The following is a 12,068-nucleotide window of genomic DNA, read 5'->3' on the forward strand; positions in this document are numbered from 1 at the left end:
GAGTGTGGATGCCCGGAGATGTTATCTCAGGGGATGGGTTGCAAAACCAGTGTAGGTCCATCAGCATGGGGGAAAAGGAAGATTTGCTTAATTGAGCCCTTGATTTCCCTGATGACTGTGTCTCTGCAGCTCATCTGAGTCCCTGAGCGTAAGGGGGCAAATAAGGACTCTGCAGAAGTGCAAATACGGCAGGAACTACATAGAATGTAGGCTACAGGAATGGCTGTGGAGAGGAGCTCTGGGACTTCCATGCTTTAGAAGACCTTTGAGGCCCTTCTGTTCCCCATAAATTGCCTGTCACTGAGACTAAGAGTTTAAGCTTTTGACTCTATGGAAAGCAATTTGGATCAGGGAGGAGAGAGAGGGAAATTGTCAGCAGCAAAACCATTCTTTCTGCGGTAGAGTCCCAGGATACCTGTGCCACAGCCCTGCTGGTTGCAAACACCTCATTTCTAGCATCCTCTGGTTTTTCATCTTCCCACCACAAGATAACGAACTACTTTAATTAAATCAGCGTGCTGAAGAAAGCGTTTGTACTTGGGTGGTGTGATATTGTCATGTATTGTAATGCTGACTTTTTTTGGACATCTTTATTGCTGGCTCTGATCCTGCGATATGACCCTGCTCTGCTTTTTTGTCTCTTTTCCAGCCTGTGAATGGGTAGTTAAATGCTGGCAGCTAGTGCCCCAGCTCTGGTCAAACCGGGAGACATGCTTGCTACCAAGCTCAGCAGATTTCTGTCAATTAAAATGGGATCTTGAGAGCCTTTAGAGTGATTTGAGATTGTTCCTGAGTTTTTACAGTCTTTGTCCCTGTGGGGCTGTGTCAAGGTCTTCTGTGGCAACACAAACTCTATGAAACGGCATCCAGAGATCACGGGATGTTCCCAGACCTTTGCGGATTTGCTGCTGACTTGCGGAAACATGACTCCACAACCTCTAAGGTTATAAAGTAGGTATGTTTATTCAGCACTGAGGCGCACAGAGGATTGTTCCACCACAAACGTGCGCACCTCTCGTGGCACCTTGTCTTGGCTTTATGCTACAAAGCATTACATATTCATAATACACTTATAGGTCATACATATGCATGACCTATCCCCACTTCGTATTATAATGAGCTTGAAAGTCTTTTACATATGTTCCGCCCCAGTCTCCTCCTAGTTGCGTCTGTGCAGTGTGTCCCAGTGGTCGTGGGCTGGGGTCGCAGAGATGAAGTAGCTCCTCTTCCTCACTGTTGAACTTTTTACCTTGGTTTCTTGAGCAGTCTTCTGGACTCAGGCCGGACCATAGGGTTGGTTTTGACCAGTTTTTAGGGCTGTCTTCCTATTCCATCAGGAAATGTAACCTCACAGCTTCTATTAATCAAGGTTTCTATATTGTTCTGCTCTCTGGCCCATCAACTATGATATATTATCCTATTTAATCTTAGTTATCTTTTAACTAATGGGCCTCTAGCCCCTAGCCTGATCTCTAAGTCTTCCATCGTTATCTCTAAACTAAGTTATACCTTCATTTTTTGAGTGCCTAATTACTATATCCTACTTTAATTTCCTAGCTCCTCATCTCACTGCATGCTGTGGAAAGCAGGATGCTCAACATGACCTGTTAGGTCAATAATACCTGCTGGGTACAAAGATGTGACTCCTGCATAGGCAGAGCTTTTGTGAAAGCTGGCGTGCAGATGTGAGCAAGCAATGCAGGTGTGCACAAGGATTTGGATATGCACATAAAACATGCTGGACTGCCTCCATGCACCCTTTTAGGGTGTGCTTTTCTGCATTTGTGCCCTTGTGTTTGTATCCAGCCATGTCTCCATGTACATATGCAGATGCCCAGTTTGTGCCTGTAGCAGTGTACTGTGGAAAGCCAGGTGTGAATTCACTGATGCAATTTCAACCTTGTTTCAAGTGGGATCTGGATCTTGGAGGTGGCTGGGGAGGGTGCATAGGCTTTGCACGCTGGTGAGCTCATCTTTTCATTGCAGGAAGTGGGGGAAACTGGGTGGCACATCACAGCCCGAGTTTCTTCACGTATTTCCTGTACACGCTTTGCTGACAGATGGGAAAGGCTGGAGGACAGGGCTCCCCTGCGCAGCAGCATGGTTACGCAGAGCTGCCTGCTTGCCAGCATGAGTGTGGTTAGAAACACGACAGCTGTGGCATAAACAGACCTGGAGCTCCGTGGTTCCCTGGTTGAAATTTAGCAGCATGGCTAGTTTCCCGGATTTACCAAAAGGTGAGGAAAATCTTAAAAAGAAACCCCACAAATCCTTGTCCTGTCTCCCCCTCACCCTAAACCCAGCACTGGTGCATTTAATGACTCTGTGCCTTCAGCTCCTGAACCACTTCTGAGCACATGTAAATACAGTCGTCTGTGTGTGTAAATGTGGTCTATATATGTGAAACTCGATGAGAGCACTTTGCTTGTGACCTCTCTGCTGTGTGCTGGAAAAAAAAAGTCACCAAAACCCCCAGCAACTTCCTGCAAGTGGATAAAATGCTGCCGGGGCTGCTCCTTCCTGGGAGGGGACAGCATATTCTCGCAGACTTTTCTGGGAAGCAAATACTTACTCTCTGGGGATACTTGCTGGGAAGCAGCAGTGAAAAGCAGCTGCTGAGAACAGCTGCTCCCTGGCTTTGAAGGCATTTCCAGCAGTGGCTGGGTGTCTGGCGGGGTGGGGGGACCCCTGCCTCGCCTTCCCGTGGCAGGTGGCAGTGGCAGTGGGTGACGGGCAGGCCTGCATGACTTTGCACATTGGCTGGCGCCCGTGGTGCGCAGACGCGAAGCAGTTCCTGGCCAAAAGTCAGTGGGATGGGACAGAAACGTATAAACATTTCCTAGGGTAGGGAGCTTGCGGCTCTGCTACTCAGCGGAAAAGGAGGAGGAAGGTACGCAGCCCCTGCCTTCCCCCTCCCTGGGCTTCTGCCTTCCCAACGAGGGTGAGGAATTGAGCCCACCATGCCTCGGGGATGCTGTGCTGCTTTTCCAGACAGGAAAGTAACATTTTCTTTTTTTCGTATGTGGCAAAAGGCATGTAAGTTACTGTGAGAAAATTAAAGGCATCTAAATCAATGAAATAAGGTATTAATTTCTTGCTGGGCAGGGGGAGAACATGGTCCTTGGCTTTCCTTAAGGTAAATTCATGTGAATTTATAATTTGGCTTATACCTTAAGACTTCTCTATCCTTTTTCTGATTTATTTAGATAATTTATTTCCAATTCAGCTTGTCAGATGGTGAGTCCTGAAAGCACTGGTCGCTTGAACCAGCCTTTGCAGTCAGGAAAATGGGTATTGGAGTTCCAGCTTTTCTGTATACTAGATAGATATAGATGGTTTAGGTCCTACCTCATTAACCTCTTAATGTTGTGTAAAGCTTAGGAAAGGCTGCTGGTCAGGTAGGGTCTCCTAATTGCCTATGGCAGGGGTTCCCAACCTTTTTTTTCACCACAGACCCCCTTCAAAGACCTTTTGTGTCCACAGACCACCAAGACTTAATTCAAGATTTAAAGCATTAGACTGTATCAAATATTTATTTCAATTTTTTTATGAAGGGTCTTCAGATTTGGAGAGAAGGTAAGTTAATCTGTTGATGCACACACTCATAATATCTTTACTGCAATGATTCCATATGAATTTAAAATAATAGTATCAACACTCTTCTTGCTCAAATGGCCCATTTTAAGCTATTTTAATGTGCTAATTCTGAATTTTATGCCAATTTTTACATCATAATTTGATGAAAAGTTTTTACAGTTCTTCTCACCTCCCTCCTTGTTTCTCTGTGTCCAGTCACCATATATTGTTGTTTACGGGTCCAGGGCCATCACTTGGAGAAACAGACTTAAGGTCTGTTGTGGCCCTAAAGAGGGCTGTTGGGTGAAAAAAATGTCTTTAATAAAAAAACCACCTAGTTAAAGTGGGTCCCACTAACCATACCAGCACTGAATATACTGGCGTGTCAGGGCAGGCAGGGGTGGGGGCTTGAGTATGAGGGGAGTGTTGAGCGTAGGGGGATGTAGGAAAGGGAGGCGCAGTGCCTGTGGGCCAGACCAAATGTTTCTGGGCTGGACATTCCCCACCCCTGCTTTAAGCCTTTGCAGAGCCCCTCTGACTACATCACGCCCCCCCCACCCCCAGTTGGTGGACCACAGGTTGAGAACCGCTGGCTTTCTGTCTCATTCCAGGTATCTGATCGGAGACTTTTAAGGACTCTGTGTGTGGCTGCCATCCAAAACTGAAGGGGAATGCCCATCTCTGCCTGCCTGCTGTGTTCTCCATCTGAAAACATAACTGGGGCCTGGCTTATTAGGTAACTTGTAATAAGTCTGAGATAAGATTTAGAGCAGGAACACCCTGGGTTCTCCCTCGTCCCCTCACTCAGACACCCCAGGGGGATAGCTGCCTGGGCTGCAGTTAGTGCTATGCCCAGGCAAGCAAACATGAGATGTACATATGTCGGGGTACATGCTGAAGCTGTGCTGGCCAGGCCTTAGCTCTCTCAGCTGGCACTAGCACTGCTGTCCTTACATAGGCCTGCAGGAGATCAAATGTAAACGGCAAGGTTTCACAGTCAAATAAAACAAGATTTTTTTGTTTATTAACTAGGTGAAGACCATGAAGTCCTTAAAATAGCAGCCTATCATACCTAGTATGTTTCCTCAGTCAAACCCAGAGCATCCCCCACAACAAAGGCACTGAGTATTGCACCTCTCCCATCCTCTGGTGGGATCCCTGGGCTGCGTGAGGAACGTTGGAGGTACGGAGCCCTCCCTCTGGCCATCATGGAGCCCACAGCTCACAGCCAGCAGAATGAATCTACTGCTTCCAGCACGGAGACAGCAGAAGACCTTGCCTTTGAGTTAAATGCTGCTGTGAGGGACAACAGTATAAAAGGCGTGCTGGACCTGCTGGAGAGAGGTGCAGATGTGAACTCCAAAGCAGGAGGTGGCTGGACACCATTGCAGAGCGCCGTGCAAGCTAATAATGAGGACCTGGTCTGGCTTCTGCTGGACAAGGGTGCTTGTCCATATGCCAGGAAGGACAATGGTGGCACTGCGTTTACTGAGGCAGCGATAGTGGGAAATGTGAATATACTGGAGCTCCTCCTTGATCATGGGTTAAATATTAATGACCATGACAACAATGGCTTCACAGCTTTCATGGAGGCTGCATGGTATGGGAGGGAGGAAGCCTTGAAATTTCTGTATAGCAAAGGAGCAAATGTGAATTTAAGGAGGGCAGTTAGTGAGGAGAGAGCAAAACTGCATAAAGGAGGTGCGACAGCACTGATGGATGCTTGTAGGGAGGGCCACTTCTCAGCTGTAAAAACTCTTGTCCAAGAGATGGGGGCTGATGTGAACATTTGTGACAACCGAGGTAGGAATGCCTTGATCCATGCCCTCAAGAAGGGCTGTGCCAAGGAAAGCTACAAGTCAGCTGTCTCCATAGGCCATTTCCTGCTGGACTGTGGTGTTGATGTGAACCGTAAAGATGAATGTGGAAAAACTGCCCTCATCCTAGCTGTTGAAATGCAGAGCCCAGATTTGGTGGAAGCTTTACTGGAGAAGGGTGAAATAGATATTGATGATGCAGATGAGGAGGGCAACACAGCACTGATGGTGGCTGTAGAGAAAAACGACTGCAACATAGCAAAGTTGTTGTGTGAAAAAGGAGCAAGGACTGATGATGGGAACCTTATTGCTGTTGCAAATAGGAAACGTGCTCATAACATGGCATGTCTTCTTCGCCATTATAACGCCAAGTTTGTTCCAGAAAACCCTGAAGACTGGGAGCCAAAGAGCAAACGCTGGAGGGACCAGCTGAAAAACCTTTATAAAATATATCGCCTTATGATTGGCAATCTGAAGATATTTCAGTGCATCGAGCAGAGAATTCATAACACTTCCCAGGGTGGCATCTACCTGGGTCTCCACAGTGGGACGGAGGTAGCAGTAAGAATAAGCCTCAGTACAGAGGGTGATAAAGAGAAAAGGTTCTTTGAACAATGTTGTAACTGTGAACATTTAATGAAGCTCTTTTCATTTGAAAAGGCAAGAGGCTACATGTACTTGTGCTTCCCCCTCTGGGAGAAAAACCTTGAAGAACATCTGCAGGAACCAGAAGACCAAATGGATTACAAAGATGGTTTGAGGATGATCTTCCAGGCGTTGAGAGAGCTGCACTCCCTTGGATTTGCTCACCAGGATCTGCATCCCAGGAACTTTTTCATAGGTCATCTTTCGCTTTTTCAGTGTTTTAATTTTGTCTTCCTGTTGTCTGTAGCTTAGAGAAGAAGATGCTTCATATATGTCTGTAAAAAAACCCATATATGAAACAGCAGTGCAGATGTCTTTATGCAGAATGAGGTGTCTGTGACATTAGCTTTCCACTGAATAAGTATAGATATGTTCACAGACAGCCAAGAGAAGTAAACAGAACAACTTTACGTGTGTCATTAGATCTGCCCTCCTTTCCAGGGCTTTTCAGACAGATCAACCCGCAGCAGATTCCTTCAGAGATTTGTTGTCTAAAGAAGGGGCCATCCAGAAGTCAGTGAGAGACTGAATAATGGTTTTCCACCATTATTTATTAACAATTTCTCTTATTTCCTCAGATTTAGGTGGCAAAATTTACTTGGCGGACTTTGATAATAGAAGGACATTGATTGAAGGCAAAAAAGAACTTGTAAACTCAGATTTAGAGGTAACTTACCTGCAAATCAATGTATGGTTTAAAATTTCAGGGACTTTCTGGTATTTTCTGTTGCTGTGAATCCTAGGGGAAGCGTTTCTGCATCCTCAGCTAGAAAACACCCTGATTTTTGAGAAAGCCCATATAACAATAGAAGCTGCATAAGATTAATAGTGATTGGGATGCAAGGCTGTGGCTGGTACTGGGATAGCCACAGAGACCTCGAGCATGATTATGGTGCCGGTCTCCTCTGTCCTTGTGCACACAGCTTCAAAGTTTGTGTTTGTGTGGTTTTGTATACTTCTGCATACCTATAGGTCCATGTGTGTGTCCACATACACAGTTTACTCATTTAGGAATACTAGTCCTCTTCCACTTGGTAAACAGTTTCACGCATCTGGCACATGAGCAGTGGTGTGTTTCTTTGCAGGCCCTCGGCAGGCTCATGCTATATGTTTTAACACGGGGTAAGAAACCCCTTCAGCAGGTCAGTGTTGAGGATTTGGCTGCTGACTCTCCAGATTACAATGAGGCTCTGGACCTTGTAAATAGCCTAGTCTCTCATGATGAACGAGGCTTGGAAGGTTTGAGCAAACACCCCTTTTTCTGGAGCAAACAGACGTAAGTCCTGGGAGTACAAAGGAAAAGCTTTCAGTACAGGATTTGCCTGTAGTGCTGGGAACAGTGATGTCCTGTTGCAACTAACAAAGTCCTCGTTCCACAGCAGGTTCCGGTTCCTGAAGAGCATATGGAATAAAATCAAAGTTCTCCACAATGAAAAAGATGTCTTTCAAGGTCCTAATGTTGCTGAAAGTTTTCCTTATCCATGGTGGACCAAGGAGGTAATCCTCTTCTCTTTGGACTGATAGGAGGTTTGAGCTAGATGTTTAGGCAGAAGCTTTTCCTGAGTGTTTCACAGGTCCTGTTTAAAATCATTACTGGAAAATGTAGCCTCATGCAAATACAGATGACTGGGGGAAATAAATCTAAGCCACGCAGTCAAAATACGCCACACTAAAGACATTGATGCTAAATGGAGCTCTGTTGACTGGGGTGGTAGTAGGGGATGGTCGTTATAGAATTAGCTGGCAAACCTTCAAGGGTTTGTGGGTGACCCCTTAAGACAAAGACCTCTGGCCCTTGCTACCAGCAAATTTCTGGCAAGTGTTTCGTTAGGTTGACTCAAAATCAGTGAGACCAGGCTTGCTTTTGCGGGTGGCAAAATCTTGGTTCAAAATCTTGATCTGACAATCTTGGTTCAGTATGGCAGCGCATGTGGTCCTCTCAGCAATGGCACAGATGGATCAAGATTCCCCGAGTCCCTCCTGACCTCCAGGCATGCATGAAAATCTCCTATGCCATGCTCACAGTCTTAATAGGAATGCCATGTCGTGGCAAGGCAGGAGAAGAAACACTTAGCAGAATCAGAGGGTCCATATGATGCATGCCCTGCAGAGTGAACTTTCTGCTCATGTTTGGAAATACACTTTTAAGGGTCACAAGACTTACCCGTGCAAGATGATTGTCCCCACAGAAAGGCAGTGGCTATTGTGAGTGGAGGTAGATATGCTATGTTCATAGTGTGTGAAAAGCAGAGAATAATCTACGTGGGTTTTTTCAGATTGACAGAATGGTTCTGAATATTATGGAGAAACCTAGGAAAGCAAAGCCATATACCAATGATGTCACTGACCTACTGAGGCTCATCAGAAACCTGGATGAACACCCAAATATCAGGTACATGTTCACATCCTTGCCCTGCCACAGTTGCATTCCAGGGAGCATCTGGGTATCTGCAAGTGTTAGTGAATTTGGGAGCAAAATCTTATTCAGATGGTTTTCCAGAAGGGCAAACACAACCAGGGTGTAGAAGAAAGTCTGTTAAAGCTCATCTCATTAGAGGGGCTATCTCCTCTGGCAGCACAATACTGTGTGAAAGATTGTGTGTCATGGCAGCAAGCAGTTTGGAGTTAGACCTCAAAATCACCTTCCTGAGGGTAGAAAAAGGAAGTTAGTTCACAGGATTAGACCTCAGATTTTGAAGTAAAATCTGACTCTCAAATCAGCTCCAGAGCCAGCCTGTGGGGCGGAGAAGTGTCTGCAACAGCTACAGCAAGTCATGGCTCTACAGCAGAGGACACCTTGAATGAACATGTTTCTCTGGGGTGTTATTTTTGCTGCAGGCTTGTGTTTGAGATGGGGATCAGGAAGCACTGGACCTGTTAGAAGATCCTGTTGGGAGGTCTTGACTCCTAAGGAGCTGCCAGAGTCTCCAACCCTCTCTACAGTCATGGGCTACATGTGAGGTTAGAGATGGTTGTTAACTCCTAGGGATGGTTTTGCTGACACTGGTGGCCAGCACTGCTCTTCAGTGAAGATGCAGGTGGGATTAGGCAGATGAAGGTGCTGGATGAATAGCAAAAAAATGAATTGAGGATCTTAGGGAAAGTATAGAAAAGTTGCAGCTCAAGGATTTCTAGGAAACCTTCCTGTGTTATCAGAAAGCCTGTGGAATGGCTTTTCTCTGCAAGAGAGGAACCAGGGCTTCCTGAACACTTGACTTCTCAGGCAAGCTTTAAAAAGAGATTTTGGTTTTGTTCTCTTTCAGGATCAGCAACAGAATAGGAGACCATGCTGAGTATTTCTTGAAGCTTTTTCCAGCACTTACCATTTATGTCTATAACAGTTTACACCAGAATCCCAAATACAGTCACCTTGCAGACATTCAGGTCCCTTCTCTGTAGGATTGCCTCCTGTCCCATGTCCGATTCCACCATCACCGCCTCCTTTTATTCGCTATTTCTTCATCTGCAAAAGAATTGAAGAAAGTGGGTAAGGAGGAGGGAGACAGCACATGCAGGGACAGAGCACGGAGGACTTAGACTAAAATGAAAGATGCTTCAGAAGTGTTTGGTGTAGCAACCATGGGCTTTGGAGAGGAACCAAGTTGAGTGCCAGCCCAGGTCCCTCTTTGACTACCTCTGTCCCTCTGGCTTTACCTGCCTCTGTGAGGTGGTGTGAGAGACGAGAAACCAGGCCTGTGAGAAACTAAGACAAACAACCTGGGAAAGCAAAAGTTGAGGCTGATTGAAGAAATGCCTCAAACACTCGCAAGACAAAACTCTGAGTCACTGGGTGCGTTCTGTGGAGGCCGAAGCTGATAACGATGCCCGGTGCAGCTGGGGGAGAGAGCCCTGTGGAGACAGGACAGCTCTCCTCTGGGACACCTGGGCAAATTTCAAGGGCCATGTGTCCGGTGAATGAACTTTGCTTCATTATCCACGAAATGCATATTAAAGTTAACACCCTCAATATGCTAATGAGGGCTGACACGATCATGCTAATTACATCATCCCATGAAACACCTTACCCCTCCCTGTACATGGGATATGTAGCTATGTGGGTCGACCTAGGGGACGGACCCAAGGAAAGTGGGTATAAATCAAAGGGGGGAAGAAAGGGCTCTCTCTCTCTCTCTACCCCTCTCGCGGCCCCCCCTCTGCCACCCCCACCCTGGCCTGCTGGAGAGAGCGCTGAAGTGAAGAAGATGGATGCCAGCAAAAAAGACAGACAGCTCCTGGAACCCTCGCCGGGGGGATCAGCACAGGAACCCAGACCGGTGATCTGTATTCCCCCATTCCCTCTATCTCCCTGTTTTCCTTTTTCCATTAGGAAATGCAAGGCATATTATATTGCTCGCCACAACTTGCTATGTTCTTAGCCAATTATCGTGTGTTCAATTAGTACATTGTAGGTAGTTAATAAATGAACTTGGAGACTTGTTGTCCGCTCCAATTGGGGATTTGCGAATCTGAGTCACTTGTCCCCCTCGTCTGAGCAGGACGTGACAGGTGGAGGTCAAGGTCCTGATCCTTATAGAAAGCAGGGAGATGTGGGACAGCCCCCATATACCAAACACACCTGGGAGCTAGGAGAGAAGCTCAGGCATTGACAAATAACATGGGACTCCCTGATGAAGTAAAAGGAGTTTGAGCTCCTTGCTAGGACCAGTATTTCCTACAGCTTGCACTGATGAGCTCTACTTCTAGAAAGACATGGATTCTCTCTTCAATCTTTTTGAAACGCAGCAGCCAGAAGATAAGACGCCTAGGCAATGGTCTGTCTGCAGAGTTGCCCTTGGCACATTATCCCTCTGATCTGGTAGAGGCACACTCAGGCCAGCCTGTTGAGACCTGAAGGACTTCTTTTGGGTAACACAGATGTTTCCACAAGGAATGGATATAAGGAGCACGATCCCACAGAACTCTGCTACTGTGAATAGTCCTAACTCACCTGAAAAAAGTCACTGACGTCAAAGGGACTGTAGGGAACAGTTTCTGCCAGGAAGGACAAGCTCTGCTGTGGCAGGCTGCATCTGCAAGGCAGGACTATGCACAAGCACTCCTGTCTCCAAAACAGTGACACTGTTGGTGCATCACCGTCCTCCTGCCAGACTCGGCTCCCTTGCACAGAGATGGTGCCCATACAGTTGTAGCATGCAGCCAGCTCAAAGCTTCAATACTGAAGGCTGGGTGTCACAAACCCATTTCTGAAATCCTGCAGCATGCAATGTGTGTCTGATTGTCCAAGGGATTGCTTGTTTCTCAGCTAATGCTCTGATTTTCACCATGATTATATGTTGCTTATGGAAATATTTTGCAGCTTTTGAAAGGATTTTTTTTTTTTTTTTCAAACTGAGATTGTTATTCTTTCAATTAGCCTATGGAAAACCAAACTTGGAATAAACTTGCCTGGAAAACTGACTCTAGACTAATTTATGAATGAGGTTCCCCCATCCCCTCTGCACAGAAAGAGTGTGCAGCACTATAAAATGCTCAAAAGGCCGGGACTTTTTGCCTCCTTGTGGAGGTGCCTCTTGGTTGTTTAGGTAAGGTGGTGGATGGTTTTGTCACTATCCAGATGAATTGATTTGGCCCATATGGATATCTGATGGGAAAAGGTGTTGGGAAGTACTGAAGGCTTCCTGTCCTTGGAAGCAAGCTGTCTCTTGTGAAATAATGGGCTGGGTGGTGGGATTTTTTGCATTGTTTTTGTGGAGTGAGGGTGAGGATTTTGTGGATGAGTTCCCATGCAAAGATGAGCATCAATACTTGCACATGTGCTTTTGCATACAGGTAAACTCTGGGAGTGGACGTGTTTGACCCATCTCCTCTACAAATGAAAGGTTGGACAAATGATCCTTGAGGTCCCTTCCAACCTGGTATACTATGATTTTATGAAATAGGTTGTGGCAACTGAGGCACAGACTCTTCACTGAAGTGCAAAAGGAAAGACACTTTATTATTACAATAGTACATACTTATGCTCTTGCCAAAGTTCTTACTTCATAATTAGCAAATCAGCAATTAGACAGC

At 46.1% G+C, this 12,068-nt stretch overlaps 1 protein-coding gene across 6 annotated transcripts; it reads left to right on the forward strand.

Annotated features, from left to right (window-relative positions):
• Positions 1-2,837: 2,837 nt before the first annotated feature.
• Positions 2,838-11,456, forward strand: RNASEL (ribonuclease L). 6 transcript variants are annotated; one of them, XM_074906925.1, is made up of 9 exons: positions 2,838-2,890; positions 4,188-4,312; positions 4,609-5,948; positions 6,054-6,234; positions 6,617-6,705; positions 7,124-7,314; positions 7,418-7,535; positions 8,315-8,430; positions 9,302-11,456. In XM_074906925.1, the coding sequence occupies exons 3-9, from the start codon at positions 4,785-4,787 to the stop codon at positions 9,435-9,437; spliced, it is 1,995 nt and encodes a 664-aa protein (XP_074763026.1). In that variant the 5' UTR covers positions 2,838-2,890; positions 4,188-4,312; positions 4,609-4,784; the 3' UTR covers positions 9,438-11,456. The 6 variants fall into 6 exon arrangements, with proteins under 6 accessions (XP_074763026.1, XP_074763020.1, XP_074763025.1 ...); XM_074906919.1 differs by having other exon boundaries at positions 4,609-6,234; XM_074906924.1 differs by having other exon boundaries at positions 4,609-6,234; positions 7,421-7,535.
• Positions 11,457-12,068: the final 612 nt, after the last annotated feature.

Source organism: Athene noctua, chromosome 5 (assembly GCF_965140245.1).
Source record: "Athene noctua chromosome 5, bAthNoc1.hap1.1, whole genome shotgun sequence".
NCBI lineage: Eukaryota > Metazoa > Chordata > Aves > Strigiformes > Strigidae > Athene > Athene noctua.

Coding starts and splice junctions, on each gene's coding strand:
- RNASEL (XM_074906919.1), top strand. CDS start 4,785: ATGGAGCCCACAGCTCACAGCCAGCAGAATGAATCTACTGCTTCCAGC. Junction 6,706..7,123: donor TTGTAAACTCAGATTTAGAG/GTAACTTACCTG, acceptor GTTTCTTTGCAG/GCCCTCGGCAGGCTCATGCT. Junction 8,431..9,301: donor GATGAACACCCAAATATCAG/GTACATGTTCAC, acceptor GTTCTCTTTCAG/GATCAGCAACAGAATAGGAG.